The sequence below is a fragment of the Pholcus phalangioides genome, unplaced genomic scaffold (genome assembly GCF_987345545.1).
Source record: "Pholcus phalangioides strain wild (caught in Gottingen) unplaced genomic scaffold, Ppha-v1.0 ptg000002l_1, whole genome shotgun sequence".
Lineage (NCBI taxonomy): Eukaryota > Metazoa > Arthropoda > Arachnida > Araneae > Pholcidae > Pholcus > Pholcus phalangioides.
This window is the reverse complement of record NW_028301595.1, coordinates 2,704,598-2,725,518: the sequence shown is the minus strand read 5'-3', so window position 1 is coordinate 2,725,518 and position 20,921 is coordinate 2,704,598. Positions and strand designations below refer to the sequence as shown.

The following is a 20,921-nucleotide window of genomic DNA, read 5'->3' as shown; positions in this document are numbered from 1 at the left end:
TAAAATATTGGGGAAAAAATACATTCTTATACTATCTGTTAATTTAAAATTCTTTTTGAGTGTTAGTGATCCAAAATTTCTGTGAAAGAAATCCTTGTGTCCCTTCAAAAGCTGATTCTGTATACACATGCATGATTTTGGCAATGTGAAACTGACGACCTGAAAATTCCCTTTTGTGCCATGGTGCCGTTTACATCTAGCATACTGAATTTTTATTGCTACTTCAGTGAACTCTATGCAAATCAAACATTAAGCATATGTTTCTAATGCTGCAAATACAATTAAATATGTCTTATAAGCTATGCTGTATGTGTTAGTTTTTATTTTGAAAGATACGAGTTGATGGCCATCTTGTCAGTTTGTCTACACAATTTTTTTTAATATTAAAAGCAAAAAAGTAAAAATTAAAAGTATAAAAATACTAACTCTATCAGAATGAAATGGGTATATTTATTTTTCCTGTACAAAAAACGATTCTTGTTTGGTATTAAGAATAAAGACATGTAATTATTTTTGTCTAGCTAATATCCAAGGTCATGGAAATGTATCAGCCTAGTGCTATTGTTCTGCAATGTGGAGCTGATTCACTGTCTGGAGATCGCCTTGGTTGTTTCAACTTGACTTTGAAAGGACATGGGAAATGTGTGGAATTTATCAAGAAATACAATTTGCCCCTGCTGTTGCTTGGTGGAGGAGGATATACCATAAGGAATGTTGCTCGTTGCTGGACTCACGAGACCTCTGTTGCCTTAAATGTGGATGTGGCCAATGGTATTCATATTATATCATATTCATTGCACAATGTTTTTGTTCTCGCATTTGCTCCAGTAAAAATTTCTTTCATTATAAAAGCTGATAAAGGTTAATCTCTGATTTGAACAACTTTAAAATCGTAGTCAGACTCCGATGTAACAAACCCTGATTTAACGAATTCCTCTATTTAGCTAATTTTTTCCTGAAATTATGACAAAAATGAAGGTATAACCCATATTAAACTAATAAAACCTCAATATATTGAATTTTTTTTCACACTATTAATTTTTTCCCCTTATTTCTTGTCAGGGTTGGGTTTTTGACGTGACAAAGTCAAAAACTGGTTTAAACTGTCAAAAACCTAAATGAATGCTTTGGGATGTTTCGAATAGAATAGGTATATAACTTAATGATGAGGCACTTTGATATTACAATGTTTCATTTTCAAACACTAATTTATTAAAATTGAAACAAAATATTAATTATAATTTGCGATTTTGAATTTGAGGTACAAAATGTCTAGAATAGATATATAATTAATAGTATGGTTCATATTTACCACGTAGCATCCGATAACATGTAACTAATTTTGCGCATTTTTCTACACCTAAACGATTTCTAAGTTTTGAATGGACAAATCCAAAGTTAGAAAATACTCTTTCAATGGAGGCTGAGCTGGCGGGACTGGACAGCAAAAGCATTGCTAGTTTTATGAGTTCAGATGCAGGCTCAGCTGAAAAAGCATTACATTTAGAAAGTCCTTTCCACCAAATCACAGGGTTTGTCATTCTTCCTGCTGCACTGAAATAAGAAGGTGGAAAAGGAGTTTCTTCCGCTTTATATGAAATTAGCAATGGCAGACAACTGTTAATTTTCCTCTGTTGCCCATGTGCGAGCCAAATCACTTTGCACATCAGTCAGTCCTTCGCCTTTATATTTTGGTGCAAATTATATGCCAAATAATGAAATGGTCTCAGAATCTGGTTCATCCTGTTTTGTATCTTTTCAATGTGAGGCTGAAGAGCACTTTCTTTGAGAATGCTTAGCCAAACACGGCATGAGTCAGCTATTGTAGCTGTATCTGTTTGAAGAATATCCAATGCAACACTTATTGGCTTGAGTTGGAATGATGGAATGAAAGATCTTTACACTGTTTGTATAAATTATAATTGTTGATTAAAATAACAATTCCTTTGTCACTGTCATTTTCGTGATCTTCTACTATTTTCTGAAAAAATGGCCTATTGTGTAAAAATGTTTCAAGACAAGTAAGTGTACTCTTCCATCGAGTATCACCAGGTAATTGGGTTTTTATTGACCCCATATGTTCATTAAGCCATCCCCAAGGAAAATGATGGTTTCTAAAGTATTTTTGTATTTTAACCACCTGTTTGAGCACAGCTTCAGGTGTTAGATCTTGTCCGAGTAAGTTGAGCCAATGAGAAGAGCACCCATGTTCTATTAAATTTTGGTCAATCTCATTAAGCAAAAGTTGGCTGGCTTTCTCCATTACTTTCGCATTATCAGTTACAACTGCCTTTACTTCACAAGAATATTTATCGTGGGCCAAACGTATGGAATTGTCAATTATTTGCTTGTGGTAATCTGCATTTTTCATAATAGCACCACACTCAACGGCTTCAAGAAAATAGGATTTACCTTCAGAATGTATACATGTAGCTATGACTGGATCGTTATGAATATTGCTCTATCCATCTTAAATTAAAGTTACAGCTTTTCCACTGAGATTGTCTTTTGCAGTTTCCTCAACCTCTCTTGTAACTTCATCAAGCAATGACTGAGCCAAAGCTTTTCTACTTGGGGTATTATAACCAGGTCGCACAGCAGAAACTAGATCTTTGAAACTTGAATGTTCAACAACACTGAATGGGATATTATTGGCATAAAAAAACTTTGCCATTAACAAATCAATTTTTTTAGTTGTAGCAGAATTTTTCATAATGAAGTCATCAATTTTTTGCTTCTTTTTTTGAGTGAAAATTTCAGGTTCTGTTGATTCCAACAAAATAATAAGCTGTGAAGCAGTGGACTCTGTAGATGTTGATGTAGTTTCTTTTTGTACATCAGGTATTTGTTCAACATCATTGCCCCTTCCAATACACTGATCTATATGGCTCTTCATCCTGTCCACACGATTACATCGCATAACTCCACAATTAATGCATTTTGCATATATCTTTCCATTTTTCTCTACTTTATCAAAATTTTGCCAGGCTATATGCTGTGGCCTTCCACCACGATTCATTATATTTTAAACTAATAAAGACTAAATATTTATGATTTCTTAGAAATTGGTTTCACTAAACATAAAAAAATATCAAATGAAATTTCTGAAATTGGTTTCCATATTAATCCTCACTACTTTACAATTCAAACAGTAAATAGCAAAGCTGGACTTTTCTCTAGTACACTGGTCTTTGTCCTCTAAGGGCAGCTGGTGTCTTTATTGGGTTATAAGACCATCTGCCCCTAACATGATAATGCAGTCACTACTGTTGCTGCTTCTTGGTGAAGGAAAAAGAAAAACGAAACCCTGTGAGATAATATACCACTACATTTAGATCTGTGATGCAATCCCCATTCATGAATTTTCTAAAAATAGAATGTCAGAATGCATAGCCCAAGGTTAGAAAATGTGGTAAGAATTAGCAATTTTGATATTGTAATATAACTTAAGTAACTAAGATACTTTATATAAAAAATATGTATATTCAGGCTACTTTTATAAGGGCTTTTTGAAAGACCAAGAATAGAAACTGTGGTAACAATGGAAAATTTTGACTAATAATGAACTAATTAATTTTTCAGGGGAAAAATTATTTTAGGATAATTTAGTATTTTGATTGCTGGATATATATATTCTAATGTTATGTACAATAAGAATATTGTTTTAAATATCTGGGATTGTCTAAATATAATAACAGAAATCAACATTATATATAGCAAGCATGAAAGAACTTTTTAAACATGTATCTGTTGTAAAAAAAAAAGTAGAGTAGATGTTGATATGCAAATATATATATATTCATATATAAATAAACAGTTGAAATTTTAAAAGGTATCTTGAATACATTACATATCCTTCCGTAGTTTTATGCTATGCTCTACTCAAATTCTAAATTTTACAAGTATATATGCATGTATATAATTGTCCAAAATAATTATGTGGGGGGGGGGGAAGATTATTTTAAAATCACACATTATGTATTGCAGCATAGTCACTTTAAGCATTACATGCAATCAATGTGCGTATTTTCAATGGGAATTTATATGTTAAAAAGCAGTATTTGAGATTTTTGACGGGAGGTTTTTGACGTGACAGTTTAAACCGTCAAAAACTGACATGCGTCAAAAACCTGCCAACCCTGGTTTCAATGGCTAATCGGTGTGCACTAATGTTATGAAAACCTGTGCTGTCTGCACGTTTACACTTCAGTGTAGGTATAGTTACTTTAAGTTTGTGCTCTGTCTTAACTAGCAAAAAATGACGGGTCATCTGAAGAGGAAGCACTTTGCTATATTTTTTGCTAACTGAAATTTTGACAGTATTTGATAAAAATGTTGGTACCAAACAAACTTCTATCAAGCAATTTTCTTTCATGCATCCCGAATTTAATCTCAAGTTTATGACAGAAACCCCAAAAGAAGGAGCTTTTAAAATGAACAATTCAAATGTGTTTATGCATCTGCCGCCTGGCAGTCTAGCAGTTAGGGAACGAATCCCTGACTGTGGAGGTCTGGGCTCGAATTCTGATTTGAGCATGGATGTTTACTAACATAAATTTCCTGAACAGATCATACATAGTGTCCCACAATTGACTGACGATTTTCAAAATGGGGTGGGAAGAAAATGGTGATTCCACAGAAAGCCTTTCGTGTGGAATATAAATGTGCAAAGCCAGGAATTTCAATTACATTATTCATGTTGCAAGGGGTTATATAGTTATTAAAAAATAAATAACTTTATATATGGACACCCTGTGCACAAAAACCTAATTAGAAAGTCGTCGTCCTGTTTCCTGATACCAACAAAAAAAATTCCACATTTCTAAGAGCAATATTTGTGGAGATATCTGAATTCAAAAATCACAGAGAGAAGAGTTGGAAATAATGCTTCTTTCCCAACTTTTCTCTGATTTTTGAATTTATATCTCTGCGAATATTGCACAGAAACATGAAAATTTTTTTGTCGTCATCAGGAGAAACAGGGCAACAACTTTCTAATTGGGTTTTTGGGCACAGGGCGTTCATGTTAATTTTTTTTATAACTATACAGCCCCTTGGAACATTAATGATGTAGCTGAAATTCCTGACTTTGCACATTTATATTCTGCAAGAATGATTTTAATATCTGTTAGTTTTCTTGCTATCCCATTTTGAGAATCGTTAGTCAGTTGTGGAAGAATCTCTTTGGAATATGTGAGAATTTTTTTTCCCTCATCAATTTTACAAATACAACGCCACAACAGACAAAATGCCCAATGAGGTGGCTGATAAAAAGATGCCCATAAAAATATGGATGTCATATATTTCAAAAATACAGCAACCCAATTAAAAATGCAATTAACACAAATTATAAACAATATATACACATGATAAAATACACTATCTACCAATAAGTATTTGGACACCTGTGATAGAAAAGAAAAACTAACTTTATTCAAAATCAATAGTTGGCAGAGCCTCCACGAGAGGCAATTACAGCATGAACCCTCCGGGGCATACTTTGCACAAGTCCTTGTGTGACGGCTAGTGGTATTTTCTTCCACTCGGCTTGTAGAAGACATGTCAGTTCCTTCACCGATTTTGGACTGGTAGGGCACCCCTTAATTAGGTGATCCAACTTGTCCCAGAGGTTCTCGATAGGGTTCAGGTCTGGGCTCTGGGCAGGCCAGTCCATTCGTTGAACCCCATTGGCACCATACCAAGCCTTGGTTAACCTCGCAGTATGACAGCTGGCATTGTCGTCCTGGAAGTAACAGGGGTCCACCCCGTAAAACTGCCACAACGGAGGAAGCACATTGTCATCCAAAATAGTGCAGTAGGCATCGGCGTTGAGCTTACCATGAATGGGGACCAAGGGTCCCAGTCCATACCAGGAGAAACACCCCCAGACCATAATTCCACCTCCGCCGAACTTGACTGTTGGCACAATGCATTCTGGCAGGAGACGTTCTCCAGGCAGACGTCAGACCCAGACACTGCCATCCGAACGGTAGAGGGTGAACCTTGATTCGTCGCTCCAAAGAACCCGTTTCCACTGATCTACGGTCCAATTTCGATGTGCTTTGCACCACATTAACCGAGCAACGCGGTTGGACTTTTTGATCAAAGGCTTATGGGCAGCAGCATGACCATGAAAACCAATCAGATGTGCTTCCTTACGGATGATATTCATTGAAACAATACTCCCGGATGCCTGTTGAAACTCCTCGCGGATGAGGGCCATCGGTTGGGTGCGGTTCTTCCGAATTTCTCTGGACAGCACCCGTCGGTCTCTATCTCTCAGTTTCGTTGGTCTGCCGACTCGGGGCAAATTCCGACAATCACAGCTCACCTTCCACTTCTTAATCACATAGGCCATTGTCGATTTTAGGTACTTCAGCTCGCTAGATATGTCCCTGAAGGATCGGTCATTTTTGTGATACCCGATAATTATACCTTTCTCGAAATCAGAGAGCTCCGAACTGCGCGGCATCTTGCATGCGACTAATGCCGATGTTGTTTCCTACACTATATATACCGGCGGAGGGCGTGACGTATCTCAGGACCGCAGATATCGTCATTTGCATAGGTGTCCAAATACTTATAGGTAGATAGTGTATTATACAATGCCCATAAAGAATACTTATGGTTGTCTTATTCTAAGAATGGATAGCTTCTCGATTTACCCCAACATGTTTATTGCATTTCTTTTTAAACGTGTCAATTGTGTTACAATTTACTACCTCCAATTTAACAAATAAAATCGTTGGTTTCTTTTGATCTGTTAAATCAGGGTTCAACTGTATAAGATTTTTTGTTTTGAGAAACAGATTTGATTGCATATCTATCTTTGCTTGAATAACTATTTTCAGTGTAGGGGGAGACTGCTGTACCTACAGACAATATTCACATTCTAATTTTTCTCAGCAGCTGGGAAATGTATTTTCACTTGGCAGAATACTCAGGTTATGCTCTAAACCTTTGTGAATAAAGTCATATTTTTTGAAATAAAAAATTTTAAATACTGAATTATAAAAAATTTGGAGGTGTAATATTTTTTTCTTCTGGTAAAACAACCCGATGTACCTATGGCATAGCTGCCAAGTCTCCCAAATTTTTCGGGAATCTCCTGAATTTTAGCTTCATTGCTCGATCTCCCGAAAAGTTCTTAAATCTCCCGAATTTTTACGAAAATCACAAAAATCTCTAACTGTCCCTAAAAATTCCCTACTTCATTAAAAAAATCCCCTATTATGAAAACAATCCCTAAGAAATTTCTTGTGGGGCATGAAGCCTCTTTTTTTTCCCTTTCGAAATGACGTCACACGTCGTAAATGGGGAAATTCCCTTTTTAAAGAAGTTTTACAAACCCTCTGATGGTAACAAAGTTGTTTGTCTTATCGTGCAGGGAAATGGCTTAGCAGCCAATAGTCCTGGATAATAATTGAAGATTATAGTGACGCGCATATGGTCAAAATTTCTTTTGTTGAAGTTACGTACGTGCGATATAACAAAGCATGAATAATGATAAGCAAAAACATATTTAATCAATTTTGAAGATACTTATTCCGATGAATTTCCTTTCATCAAACGTTCCAGAAGAGGGCTGACTTTTCCTTTTTGTACAAGTTGTGTTACGGACATAAACATCGGTCATGGAAAGACTGCCATCATCAGTCATGAAGTGAAAAAAAAAACATCAAGCAAGTGTCACAAAAAGTCAGTGTTCTTCAAAAATTGACGGTGTTTTCCTTCATCTTCCGATGATTTTGGGGTCATTCACGCAGAATGTTTGTTCACAGCGTTTCTGATTGAACACAATATTTATTTTTACATCATTGAAGTTTTGGCCTCCGATTTCACTTGTTTTTTGCGTAGGAATTTTATTCCCAAGGGTTTAACTTCCATGTGTGTAAAATCCCTATTTTAATTTGATTTCAGTTTTTGAGTAGGGATTTTATTCCCTACGCTTTAACTTTTATGTTTGGGAAATCCCTATTTTATTTGGAAAAATCCCTATTGTATTTATTAGGGACTGGTTTTAGCATAAAATACGGGTTTGCGCGAAAATCTCCAGAATTTTCATTTTCAAAAGTTGGCAGCTATGCTATGGGCACACCCGAATTTACCTGCGAACATAATGCCACAAAATGTTTAATTTTTTTCTCTAACAATCATAAGCACAAAGTCACTGAACAATTTCATATCTTAAGAAATTTAAAAGGTCTCTTGTAGGACCTATAACTTTACAATTATGTTATTATATTGGTTTTACAGAAAATCAAAAATAAAACACTATTTTGTTGGGAAATTTGAAGAGAAACCAAAATAATGAAGATTTAATAATAAAAATGTAAAAAATGGTCGATGTACCTGCAGATGCAAACAATTGTGTACGAAGGTACATCAACTTAGAGCAGCGGTTCTCAACCTTTTTTGACTCGCAGAGCCCTTTTCAGTGCATAATTTTTATATTGGAGCCCTTTTCGTATATAATTTTTATGTCGGAACCCTGTAGGCCTCTTTCATTTATCTATAAAATTTACTTATTTTATTTTCCTCGAGTTGCCAGGGAGTCCCTGGGAAGTGCACACGGAGCACCGGTTAAGAACCGTTCCTCCTTAGAGTATCCAAAGATATGATGTATGTCTTGTTTTCTTCTAAAGGGAGATAGCAACAGGTAGGTTAAGATTTCATAGGTTGAGATGACTTTGAAATTGAGAATAAATAGTCAAAACTTCAATAATAATTTACCACCATGGCAAATTAAAAAAAAATTAGAGGGAAAAAATAACTATGAAATTTTTTTTACTTTGACTTTCAAAAAAGAGTAAAAAATATTGTATGCATATATTTACTTGCCTTGAGTCTTCCAGGGGTCGGCTTTTCATGAACTAGTGATTGCCTATCACTAGTTTACTTCTGTTAGAAACCTCACCCTACATTCCTATCTGTTTTTGAATTTTAAAATGAAATGTCCGTAGGTGCAGAAGTCTCCCCTATATTTTCAATTTTGTCTGTATCGGTTAATAATATTAATGCATTTGAATTTTCATAATTGCAGAGCTGCCATACAATGATTATTTTGAGTATTTTGGACCAGATTTCAAGCTGCATATTAGTCCGTCAAACATGTCTAATCAGAACACGCCAGAATATCTGGAGAAAATCAGGTAATTCATTCAATTGTTTTTTATCCCTGTATAGCATTTTTATCATCAATTAAAAAAATTCAGGATTTTTTATATGTTTGTTCTTATGAAAAATACGTGAAAATTTCTGATTGGATTATTTTTACCAGGACTCGGTTGTTTGAAAATCTAAGAATGTTGCCCCATGCACCGGGAGTTCAAATGCAACGTGAGTTAAATTTTTTTTCAAGTTGCTTGGACTTTTGTAATTAGACTTTCTAAAACTTTTATTTTTAACTTTATCTACATTGAAGTTTTTTCCCCAATTCTGTGTTCATAATTTCCATTGTTATCAGGTAACAAAAGAGATTTCTTTTCCTGTGGATTTTTATTTTTCAATCTGATTAATATTTCCAGCCATTCCGGAAGATGCCATTGATCAAGAAAGTGATGATGAAGACAAACAAGATCCAGATGAACGAATCAGTATCCGTGCTTCAGAGAAAAGGATTGCTTGTGACGAAGAATTTTCAGATAGCGAAGATGAAGAAGGAGGCAGGCGTGATATCAGGTCACACCGTCCAAAAAAGAAGCACAAGCCTGAGGAAGGCGAAAAGGACTCATCTGTAAAGAAAGATAGTGAAGCTAAGGGTATTTTTCCCTTTTATATTTTTACTTATGGATATACAGGGTGTCCTGTAAGTGCTAGCACAGCCTAATCTCATCAACCGTTCACCATAGAGGTATGATTCCAATTTAAAAAATGCTCAGCAGGCATTCAAAAATTACCCTGCACCAGTTCTGAGAGTAAAAATACACTGTCACAAAGTAATCTAAATTTTTATACAGTCTCCCAGGTCCATTTTACCTAAACAACTGATTGCCCGTGTAGAATTTACTAAGCGAAATAGAGCTGTTTATTCAAAATATGTGTGATAGAAGATCAGGGTTATTTATTTTTATTTCTTGAAATTTACTCGGTATTAAAACCTTCAAAAACTTGTTGTCAATGTTTTCAAATAGTTTTTTTCAACCTGGTGTGTTAAATAACAAAGCTTATTTTCATGTCGATTAAAGTGTTTTATATTTTGAATTACCATATAATTACTGAATATTAAATATATCTATTTTGATATCTTAAATTTTACTACTTACCCAAAATTTTATTCCATATTAAAAATTCCTGCGCAGCATCTGGTAATACACTAATTAATATTAATTCTGTTAACCCTCTGACTGCTCAATTTGTGGACCGAAATTGCTTCAAAAATTGTGTAATTTTTTTTCACTCAAAAAGTGAAGTTTGAGTGGTAATACCACGTGCCTTCAAATGCCGCAATTCAGTGGACAACTAACGACATCTGTTGGCCAAAACGTAAATGAAACGTCTAATACTGTATATAATTTATTTCAGTGGTTAAACAGGGAAAAAACGGGATGCGCTTCTCAATAAAGGAAGAAAAACACATGCCCGCGGAATAGCAGGATGAGCAGATTTTGCTACATTTGAGTTGCCCGTCGAAATCGCGGGATGAGCAGCCAGAGGGTTAATACACTAAATAACTCATTTATTATCACCTAAAAAATTTCGTGGCTCAGGTTTTGTAAATCCAGAGTTTTTTTAAAGAGTATTTTCAATCAAAGCAGAGCAGGCAGGACTTGATACCCAAAAGCATTGTTTTGCATCTTTAGATACAGCTTCCATCGGAAAACCATTGCATTATATAAATGCTAGTAAATATACCATATCGTAGTCAAACTTCATCATTCTAACTTTTGTGCTAAGAATAAGTTAAATGAGTTTCTTAAGCATTATATGCAATAAGCACTGCCAAATTAGAGGACATTTTAGTCCTGCAGTTTAGTATTTTCATTGCTTGCTATATTCTAATGTTATGCACATTAAGGGTATTGTTAAGTATCAGTGATTATTTAGATAATTTAATAATAACAAAAATCAATATTTCATATTCATTTTAAAAGAACCTCTTTTAAAACAATTATCAAGTATAAAAAGGATACAGCTTATGCACATGCGCATGTAGGCATTTGAAGAAATTTTGGAAGGTTGAGAATCATCTTGAATTGAAGAATATCAAATCATTCCATAGTTTTTCCTTCAGCTTTTGTTATGCTCTATTCTAATTGTATATTTTACAAGACAAAATACATATATACTGTCCAAAATAATTCTGTAAAGAGTAGAAAATTTTAGTCCTATTAAGTATTTTATTCTTTGTAGTTCATAGTGACTTTAAACATAACATGCAATCAATGTGTGTATTTTCAGTGGGAATTTTTATGTTGAAAAACAATATTTGAGGTTTACTGAGAAATTGAATTTTCTTGATGTTATGCCAAAACTGATATTTGGAAAGAAAACTGATATAAGTTTGGCATAACATCCAGAAAATTCAATTTCTCAGTATATTTCGGGCCGAAAAAATACCATCTCTTCATACAATATTTGAGGTTTTTGATTTGACAGTTTAAACCATAGTTTCCCAACCTTTTTGTCCCATCGCCCCCTTCAGAAATTTTTTTCTCCCAACGCAATCTAACCCATAGGATCCTATGTGCTAATAGCTTCTACCCCCCCCCCCCTCCTGGAATATTCCATCGCCCCGTTAGGAATCACTGGTTTAAACTATCAAAAACCTGCAATGCTGCTATGGATAGGCAGGTCCCCTCCCCTAATTTTTATGGCAGGGGATTTGTTGTGATAAAATGGGTGGATATAGACTTTGTTGTTTTTTTTTTGACCCTGTGTATACAATGTATTTTTTTTAGTTGTCTTTTCCTTTAATTGCTTCTTTGTGTATTCTTTTGCTATTTTAATGTTTTGTGTATTTTCATTTCAATAAATTTCTTCTCTCCAGAAAAAGAAGACAGAAAATCTGAAGCATCAGGAGAGAAAGCAGATGTCAAAGGGTATGGCTTTATTTTAATGATTAAATTAATTTGTAAATAGTTTTATGCATTAATTTATGTGGCCGCTGTGGTGGTCGAGTGGTTATAGTGACGGACTCGCGATGCGAGGATCCGGGTTCGAACCCCACAGTGGTGGTCGGCTGAAGTTGGTTTTCTGTGGTTCCCAACTTCAAGGCGCAAATGCGAGCCGATCTCCCCATTAAAAAGTCTCGCCACAGAGAGCAACAGTCCTACAACGATAAATCATTCAAACATAACACTTCACTCATAGTTTGAAAAACTAGTGGCAGATGGCAGCACTACACATAACAAGCATTACAGAGAAACAACAAAACTTCACGTCAGGTTTCAGTACACGTACACGCACATTCCCGCATGTACCGATTTGTTGGGGGGTTCCGGGGGGGGGGGGGGGTGTAGTATAGTAGTAGTAGTAGGTAGGGCTTCCAAAAAATGGCTCGGGGATCCATGATGTTCTTAAGTCAACCACCTCGTTGGGCAATTTGCCTGTTGTGGCGTTGTATTTGTATTTGTATTTGTATTTATAACTTGTTTAGAAAATGCGGGCAGCCTCTGCCAAACTGTTTTTTTTATCTCTGTTCCAGAGATATTAATAAAGAGGGCAAGATTTCCATAATTAGGTTACACACCAAGTTGGCAAATTCTCACTATAATTTTGGCTACTTTTGATGTTACCCATAATTTCTCAAGAATTATAGCTATGGCAACGCTGATAGGACATAGAATAATGATATATTGACTACTTTTTATGACAGCAATTACCGCAACAAATTTCGGTTGTTAGATATATTCAGTTAATCTGTATTGTTAAAAGTAATACATTGGAGTGATAAAATGAAATCCAAGCTGATATTTGTTATCGAACCTGGCTAAGAATTCTGTCAACGGGCACCATGTTTGTTGACATTTGAAATCAAGACTGCCTTGACTATCAAAAAAATTTTTTTTCCCTTTCAGGTCAATTGGTTCATTATTTTTACAGGTTTATTTTGGTGCTCATGTGTTAATCCATCGCTTCCATGCAACATGGGGTAAGGGGGTTGGTTATTGGTTCATAATAAAAATAGATGGGAAATAAAATTTGATTGTGGTAAGCTGCTGCATTTATTGCATTACAATACATGTTAACCCTCTTGTAAATATTGTAAATAATGATATTGTCATGTAGTAAATGCAGGGTTTACCATAACACAAATTTTACATTTAGTTTCCAATTGAATCTATTTTCAATATGAACCAATGACCAAGAAATGGTTGACTTCCTGAAGGGTCAAAGCTTTCGTACCCCTTCTCGCCTCATTCATGGTTTGGAAACAATTCTCTATCCCCCATGCACCTCGCGAGTAATGGTGAAATATTATTAAAAAGACAACTCGTAATTCTTTTGAGTGATGTTACATGGATCTATTCCAATACAGCCATTATATATAGTCAAGTATCGCATGTTGGTGATGAAACAATGTCCCCAACTTGGCTTTTATCCTGATTTCAGAAACCTTGCCAAAAAGATTTAGTTTAGCTTGGTGAATCTTGGATTGGCCTTGACTAGATATTTTGCTGAAATGCTTCAGATTTACCTGATTAGACAGAACGGGAGTAAACATAAGCAAAATTATTTGCATTGTAAGATGCAAAAAATACATTATGCAATGTGTTTTATAGAATTAGTTGTAAAACTAAAATTGTTTGAGATGATAACAGCCAATATTATAAATAATTGTCTTCTACTTTCAGATCTGCTTCTTAAGTTTTGCTTCTTCGTCCTACAGTGAATTGTGTTCAGTTGAGTAAAAAAAGAAAACAAGTAAGTGTTACTCCACATTTTAAGGTTTTGGATTGTCTTTCTAAATGTGGATAATGTAAACTATGATAAATAACCTGAAATACACTATACAGGGCGTAACTAAACTACTACTAAACTAGACATACACTTCATTCATATTCCTCTGGAACTTTTAAAGAATTGGTACATGTTGGAATGTGTGTGTATGTATAGTGAACCTTCGGTGAAGTTTGTTTCTGTGTAATGCTTGATAGGAGTAGTACTGCCATCTGCAATCAGTTTTTAATTTATGAGTTTAGTTTTTCTTAACTCGTAGTGAGCAAAGTGTAATAAATGAATAATTGTAATGTAGGTCGGTTGCTCTTTGCTTCGAGACTGGGTGTAACTAAACTGATGGTTAGAACTGTAAGGGGTGATGTAACTCGTTAACATGAACAACTTTCACCATGCAATGTGGGGTCAAAAGCCATTGTAGCTTTCCTAGATTCCCAACTCCCAAACAAGTTCACAGGCAGCAAAGGAATAGACACAGTCAGTTTTTTACGGTAAAAACATTCATAAGTACAAATACAAGGCCACAACAGGCAAAATGCCCAATGAGGTAGCTGAGGAAAAGATGTCCATAACAAGTATAGATGTCATATATTACTTAATGATAATACTAATTTTTTTTTTACTGTTAAGATTAAAAATCTAAATTAAACCTTTTTCATGTTAAATATTTAGTTTTGTTTCTCCATTGCACCACATTCTGAATGCGTCTCACAACAAATAAGAGATCTCATTCAGTGATTGATAGCGGTCCATGCACTTTAACACCACCTTGCCGCTTAATGCCCAAGCAAATTCAGATAGTACTTCCTTTCACCTAGGAGAGAACAAGTCTTTCTAGTTGCTGTAAGATCCAGTCCAACTGTAGTAGCAGATCTCAGGAAACCGCAAGGAGTCACATCAGTCAGTGGTTTTATACCAGGATATTCGTAGGGCAGATGAAGATGAGGACAGCCATGGAAGAGGAACACGAATGATTAACTAGCTCTTTACACTACCCAGTTCTGGTCGACATCAAACTAGTTCAAGTTTCATCAATAATTTTCCATGATTGTTGAGATCACCCGAATCAGCTAAAATAAACTAAAATTTTTAGTAAAACTAATTGTTATTAAGATTCATTATATATATATATATTAAAAGCTGATTTCTGATACAGCCGTATTAACACTAGTGCCTCAGCACTACGTAGACAAAAATTATTTCGTAACTATTGAAAGCTAAGTAGTGTACTAAATAGTACAAAGCTTAATAGCTAAATAGTACAAAGCTAAATAGTACAAACGTAGACAAAAATTATTTCGTAACTATTGAAAGCTAAGTAGTGTACTAAATAGTACAAAGCTTAGTACTGAACAGACAATGAGCTGCGATTGTATACTCTTCACAATCTCTATTCATACATAAGCATAACGGATGGCAACAAAATTAACAATATGGAGGAAGCTGACCAGGCTCCCTGAATATGTCAACAAGGCCTATATCATGGTGCAAACAAAAATCTGCACTAATGGAGGGCCACAGTTGCCTTCCACTAGCTAAACTGGGTATTTGTGAATGTATAAATATTTACTTCTAGACAGGTAAAATCGTATCGGAACAATATATAACAAGATTCAATGGCACAAATAACAACCTCGTGGATTTAACTGGATTTTCACCCGAGAAAAACTATTGTTATAAAACTATTGAATATAGCTGAGAGATAATTTTGTTGGGATGTCAGCAGCCCGACTTCTGGTCCCATCCTCATTCTACGGCTGCAAGACCCCACCCTGCAGCTGAGAGACTAAGCGGATTGACTGGTCCGAGCCGGAACGCCAGCAGGATCCTCTTGTGGTTTCCGATAGTTTAAATCCCTGTGGTCTAAATCTAACAGCTCATAAAATAAGTGAAAACATAAACAAGTAATGAAAACATAATGCCCAAAGGGCATATGTCATGAAAATTATGTCACCGTGAGTGTACTTTCTTTGAAGGGAATGAATTGTCGCATGTCTTGCAGAACCCATCATTCAGCTGCTATTTGTCATCATTGTGACAACCAGTAGTCGTTCATTTGAACGTTTGTTGTAAATTTTTCAGTTATAAAGATTCTGTCCTTTATTATTCGCCTTTACTGTGTTCTAAATTTTTACCATGCAGGCACCCTCTCACGGCTCGTCCTTTCCTTTCTGACCCCTCATTGTATGGTGAAAGTTGCTTGTTCTGCCGAGTTTTATCAGCCCTTACAGTTCTGATCATCAATTTAGTTACACCCTGTATAGTGATACTCAAGGAACAAGAGAAACATATTGTTATAAAAGAGTTATTATATAGATAGAATATATTTTTATATATGCGATTATATCATTATGAAGGGTATCATTATATAGGATTTTTTCACTACTGCAAAGATGCCATGTGGTATTCTTTACTAAATCAATTTTGATACATCAATTATGTTATTTATTCAGCCATGCTTTTATATAGTGAAAGTCCATTATAATGAGTATTTTGCTATAACTAGTGATTGACAAGGGGGCTATAGTTGAATATACAAAAATGATTCGAGTGGGTGAGTCAAAAATTATCTTTGCCGTAATGTCCAAAAGTTCTCTAAAATATTTCCTTTTTTCCCCCTTGAAGAATTGAACTAAAAGCATGATATTATCATTTATCATCGCTCTCATGCTTCTTGTAAACATTACTTCAGGGACTCAGAAAAGACATTTTTACCCCCTCCCCATATTTTAGACCTTCCCACTATACACATGGTATGTGATGATTCTATTCTGCTTTTATCTTTCCCAGAGGGACTGGACTTGTCAGTTTAAAGTAGTTTCCGAACGGCTGAACAAATGTTAAAAAAAAAACTTTCTGCTGAACAGAAAAATGTTTTTGAGTTCATAATGCCACAGAAGTGAGCAGCGAGAATTTTATTTGTTTGGTCATTCTACTTAATCGTTTTGAGAATATGAAATTCTATGAAAAACATTTTAAGGAATCAACTGCTGCGAGACCAAAAATAAATTTTTGGACTGAAGTTTTCATTTGCTAATAATAGAACAAAAAGATCTAAAAGAGGATTATAGTGCAGGAACTTTTTTTTTTTTAAATGTTTATAACCTGATGGGGCAAAAAATTTGAATTCCCTTATAACAAGAGGTCTAAAGAGAAATGATGCCACTCTCCGCTGCAGCACTTGCCCGGACTTTTAGAGATAGGCATAATTGCCAAGTCTCCAGGGTTTTCCTGGATTTTCTGGGAGACTCCTGAATTTCTACTCCATTTCCCAAACTCTCAAAAAAATTCTTATATTTCTTGAATTTTGTCCATGATTATAAAAAATCCATGTTTTTGGGGGAAAATTATTTCTGAAGAAATTATACCCAGAAAAACGATGGTTGCTTTCGCTTTTGATATAAGAAATGATGCCATGTACAATATAAACTGTCCCTATGACGTTAAATAAAAATTTCATTTTTTGGGGGAAAGATAAAATCTGCCAAACAGCCAGCATCAATTTGGCTTTTCATTATCTGAAATTGGCGGAATGACTTGTATCTGCTTTGATCGTATTTCGCTTTTGGGGTTCGATGGAGATTTTTTATTTGAGTGATTTGAATTGACAGAGTAGTAATGACATGTAATCTAATCTTCTGTTTGGCGACTTGGTGCTTATGCAACATTGGTTGTTGTATCCTGGTTGATTTAACATTGCCAAAAGAACCAACCACCTGTGTACGACATAATGAAATACAAGAAATCTTTTCCTTTAGATGTATTTTTATTCCAGCAATTAAATTCACAGAACATTTACAATTTTCAGTTTAAATTTCTACCAGATTCAATATTTTAAAGCATTTGGTGTTAGTCTTAAAAAAATATCACAATTCTAAATTATCTCACCAACCAATGACAGATTTTTCAGGAGTCTGGAAAATAGTCTTCCTTCCCGCATCAACAGATGTACTATGTCAGGCAGTCCACGTGTAGCACCTCACCTTCTCGTGCTGGTCAAGTACACACCCTTTTGTTCAAAGAGATCCCAGAATCCTCACAGAAATAATTTCATTAGAAGATATGTGTAACATACAGATGAATGTAAGTAGTCCACGTAATACTTTTTCACATGTCTGATGACAAGTGGACCATGTGATCAGCACCCAGGCATGGCGCCAAATACACTCTAGGATTTTTTGTCTCCTCGGCGCGGTCATCTCGTACTGGATATCAGTAGCTGACTGATCTATGGATCTCCACTATTGAACCACTTGACATTAGGATGGATGAAACAGCAAACTATTTTTGATATTGGAGCATCATGATGTCAGTATGCATCTGGTTTCGACTGGGAACACTAAGGCACTTGGGCTAACTATGACTGAAAACTAGAGAACAAGAGCACACCAGTGGTATAAAGGAACAAAGTCCCGCCCCCCCCCCTTCTGAATCACTGAAACCAATCATCATAGAACAAGAAAATTTACATAACTTATTACAAAAAACATTCATATATGACATGATGTCGTTCCCCACTTGTTTATGCAAGATATACAGAAAACTGGACGTTACATGAAGATTCTTATATTTTTTAAGATGTTAATTAGGAAAATCACTATCTCCTCTGTAGCTTAGTGGTAAGAGTATTCGTCCGGCGAATGAGGGGCTTTGATTTGATTCCCGATAGAGGCAGAGATGAGTTTTTCTTCCTAAAAATTAATATTTTAAAGAACATAAGAATCTTCACGCAACATAAAGTTTTCTGTATATCTTGCAAAAACATTCAATTAAAATGTTCAATCAGTGTTTTGTCAATTGATTGGAGGCGAAAGAAATGATAAATATTTATGATTCAGAAATATTAAAAAAAAATATTGACAAATTATATTTGTAGGCCATTATTTGGACCAGGGTTTATGGATATGGTACTTATTTGTGATGGCTTACATGATGTCACGTGTCTGCAAAGGGGAAAAATCCCTACTTTTTTGTTTTTCGAAAATCCCTTTTATATTTATCCAAATTCAGTACAGAAACCTCCCTAATTCTCTTGCCAAAGTTGGTGATTCGACTGCCCACAGAGGCATGTGAATTTTCTTCCCAAACTTCATCTCCATGCTTGGTATCCAGTCTTTCATACAAGTCAGTTATAATGACAATTTTTCATCATGATTGTGAGCACTCGCTATAACAGACTTTTACTGTATTTAAACCTTTTGTACCTTCAAGCAACTCATTTCATACTTTACACAATACTGTATTTTATTGGTTTTTCTCTTTTCAGTTAACTTATTTCCATTGGATGTTATCAACAGTAAAAAAAACAAAAAACGATTTTCTGTGCTTCAGAGAAGGCCAACAGCAGAAGATTTTCGTGACTTTTAAAATTAGGTTATTGGTTTTTTTCCGCATTTCTGTCTATAAAACTTTCTGAATATCTGACTGTGCTGTTCATTTTCTGTCTGTTACTTTTGATATATGGTAAGAACTATGTGTATGATTCATTATAAGGGGGGGAGATAAATCTTATACCTGAAACTGTGCGCTGTCTCACAGTAACATGCACAGTAGCATCTGGTATTTTGTGTCATTAATGCCAGGTCAAATCATTACAAGCATTCTGTATGTACAAAAAGAAAGTTCATGACCAAGTATTTGATGGATTCAAAAATAATGTTTTCGTGGACTGCCGTGATGACGCTGATTTAACCATCTGTTTTTTACGTGTCCAGTAATTATATCATTCATGTTATGATCACATTCTAACGTGAGAAAGAATCTTTCGATATTTTTTTTTGTTTTCTGTATCCCTTATTCAATGTATGTTTTATGATGTGTTTTAAGCTATGCACGTTTTATGTGGTTTCCCTTCTTTTTTTTCTGTTCACATTATTTTTTCTCCCATCATGTATTGTACATTCACCTTATTTTTTCATGATATGGTTAGATTGAAATAAATTTTTTAAATATTATTTCTCAGTGATAATTATTTTTCTTTGTTAGTAATTATTAGGATTTGAACTGGTTTTGGCACAAATTTAAGATGAGGAAACTGCTAATTTATTCGTTTTTGGAAAATGTTTTTCTATGTTAGGGGTATGCAACCTCTGGCACACTGGCCCAATACAGCGAGCCAAGGCTCATGATGTGTTCCGGTAAAAAATACCAGTAAAAAATTCCTGCATTTGGGGAAAATATTCCCGAAGAATTTATCCGAAAAAAACAACTGCTTCCTCATAAGCGTTGCGTAAATTGTTGCCATTCCATCAAATAACAAAAAACATTTTGGGGGAAAAACGAAATTTTCCATTCGGCAAGCGTCAATCTGACTTTTGGAAATCCAAAGTTGACACGATCACATGTATCTGCTTTATCCGTGTCTCGTTTCAGACCCAGTGGAGATTTTTTTTGGTTTGCAAGATTTGATTTCTGGGAGTAATAATGACAGGTAATTTAATCTACTGGTTGACCACGATTAGCTATGGCTTGCACGGTTTTTGCAACTGGAAAATATTGCTAAAATTTCCCTTTTACTAATGAAAAATCCCTAAAATGTTTCAAAAGATCCCTTTTAAATTTATTTTTTAACGGAATTTCAATCCTCTTGAAAACCCAGAATTCTCATTCTCCAAAGTTGGCAGCTATGGCCATGTGCTGAGTATCGCCAAAAAAAATTAAGTTACTGGCTGAGAGTACCTGGGGGGGGGGGGGAAATGATAAGGATTTTTATTTCACAAATTGGTATTTTTTAATTATTTTCTGTCGTTTGATTATTTTCTTCAATTTGTGACGACATATACCCCTTATTCAGGTACATTCAGCCTGTAACTCTCATCGTTTCTTTACTGATGCGGTGAGGCTGCCGGACTTCTAGTGCCAAGTGCGACGGCGGTTCCTTTTTTAGCCTTTTCACCCTCACACTACGTGTTCTCTTTCGCTCTTACATGCATATAGTACAAAGAAACGTGTGGGGGATCATTAACAGGAGTGTAAAAAGAAAGGAGGGAAAGAAAAAGCAACTAGTTAATAGGGTACCATAA

At 35.1% G+C, this 20,921-nt stretch overlaps 1 protein-coding gene across 1 annotated transcript in view; it reads left to right on the top strand.

Annotated features, from left to right (window-relative positions):
- The window catches only part of HDAC1 (histone deacetylase 1), a 37,688-nt gene extending 17,835 nt beyond the window's left edge, over positions 1-19,853 (top strand). Inside the window, exons 8-14 of the mRNA XM_089237065.1 lie at positions 522-771; positions 9,044-9,152; positions 9,281-9,339; positions 9,528-9,761; positions 11,990-12,041; positions 13,797-13,866; positions 19,166-19,853. Coding sequence (XP_089093191.1) covers positions 522-771; positions 9,044-9,152; positions 9,281-9,339; positions 9,528-9,761; positions 11,990-12,041; positions 13,797-13,809 — 717 coding nt within the window. The 3' untranslated portion in view covers positions 13,810-13,866; positions 19,166-19,853. The remainder of the gene's footprint in view (positions 1-521; positions 772-9,043; positions 9,153-9,280; positions 9,340-9,527; positions 9,762-11,989; positions 12,042-13,796; positions 13,867-19,165) is intronic.
- The last annotated feature ends 1,068 nt before the right edge of the window (positions 19,854-20,921 follow it).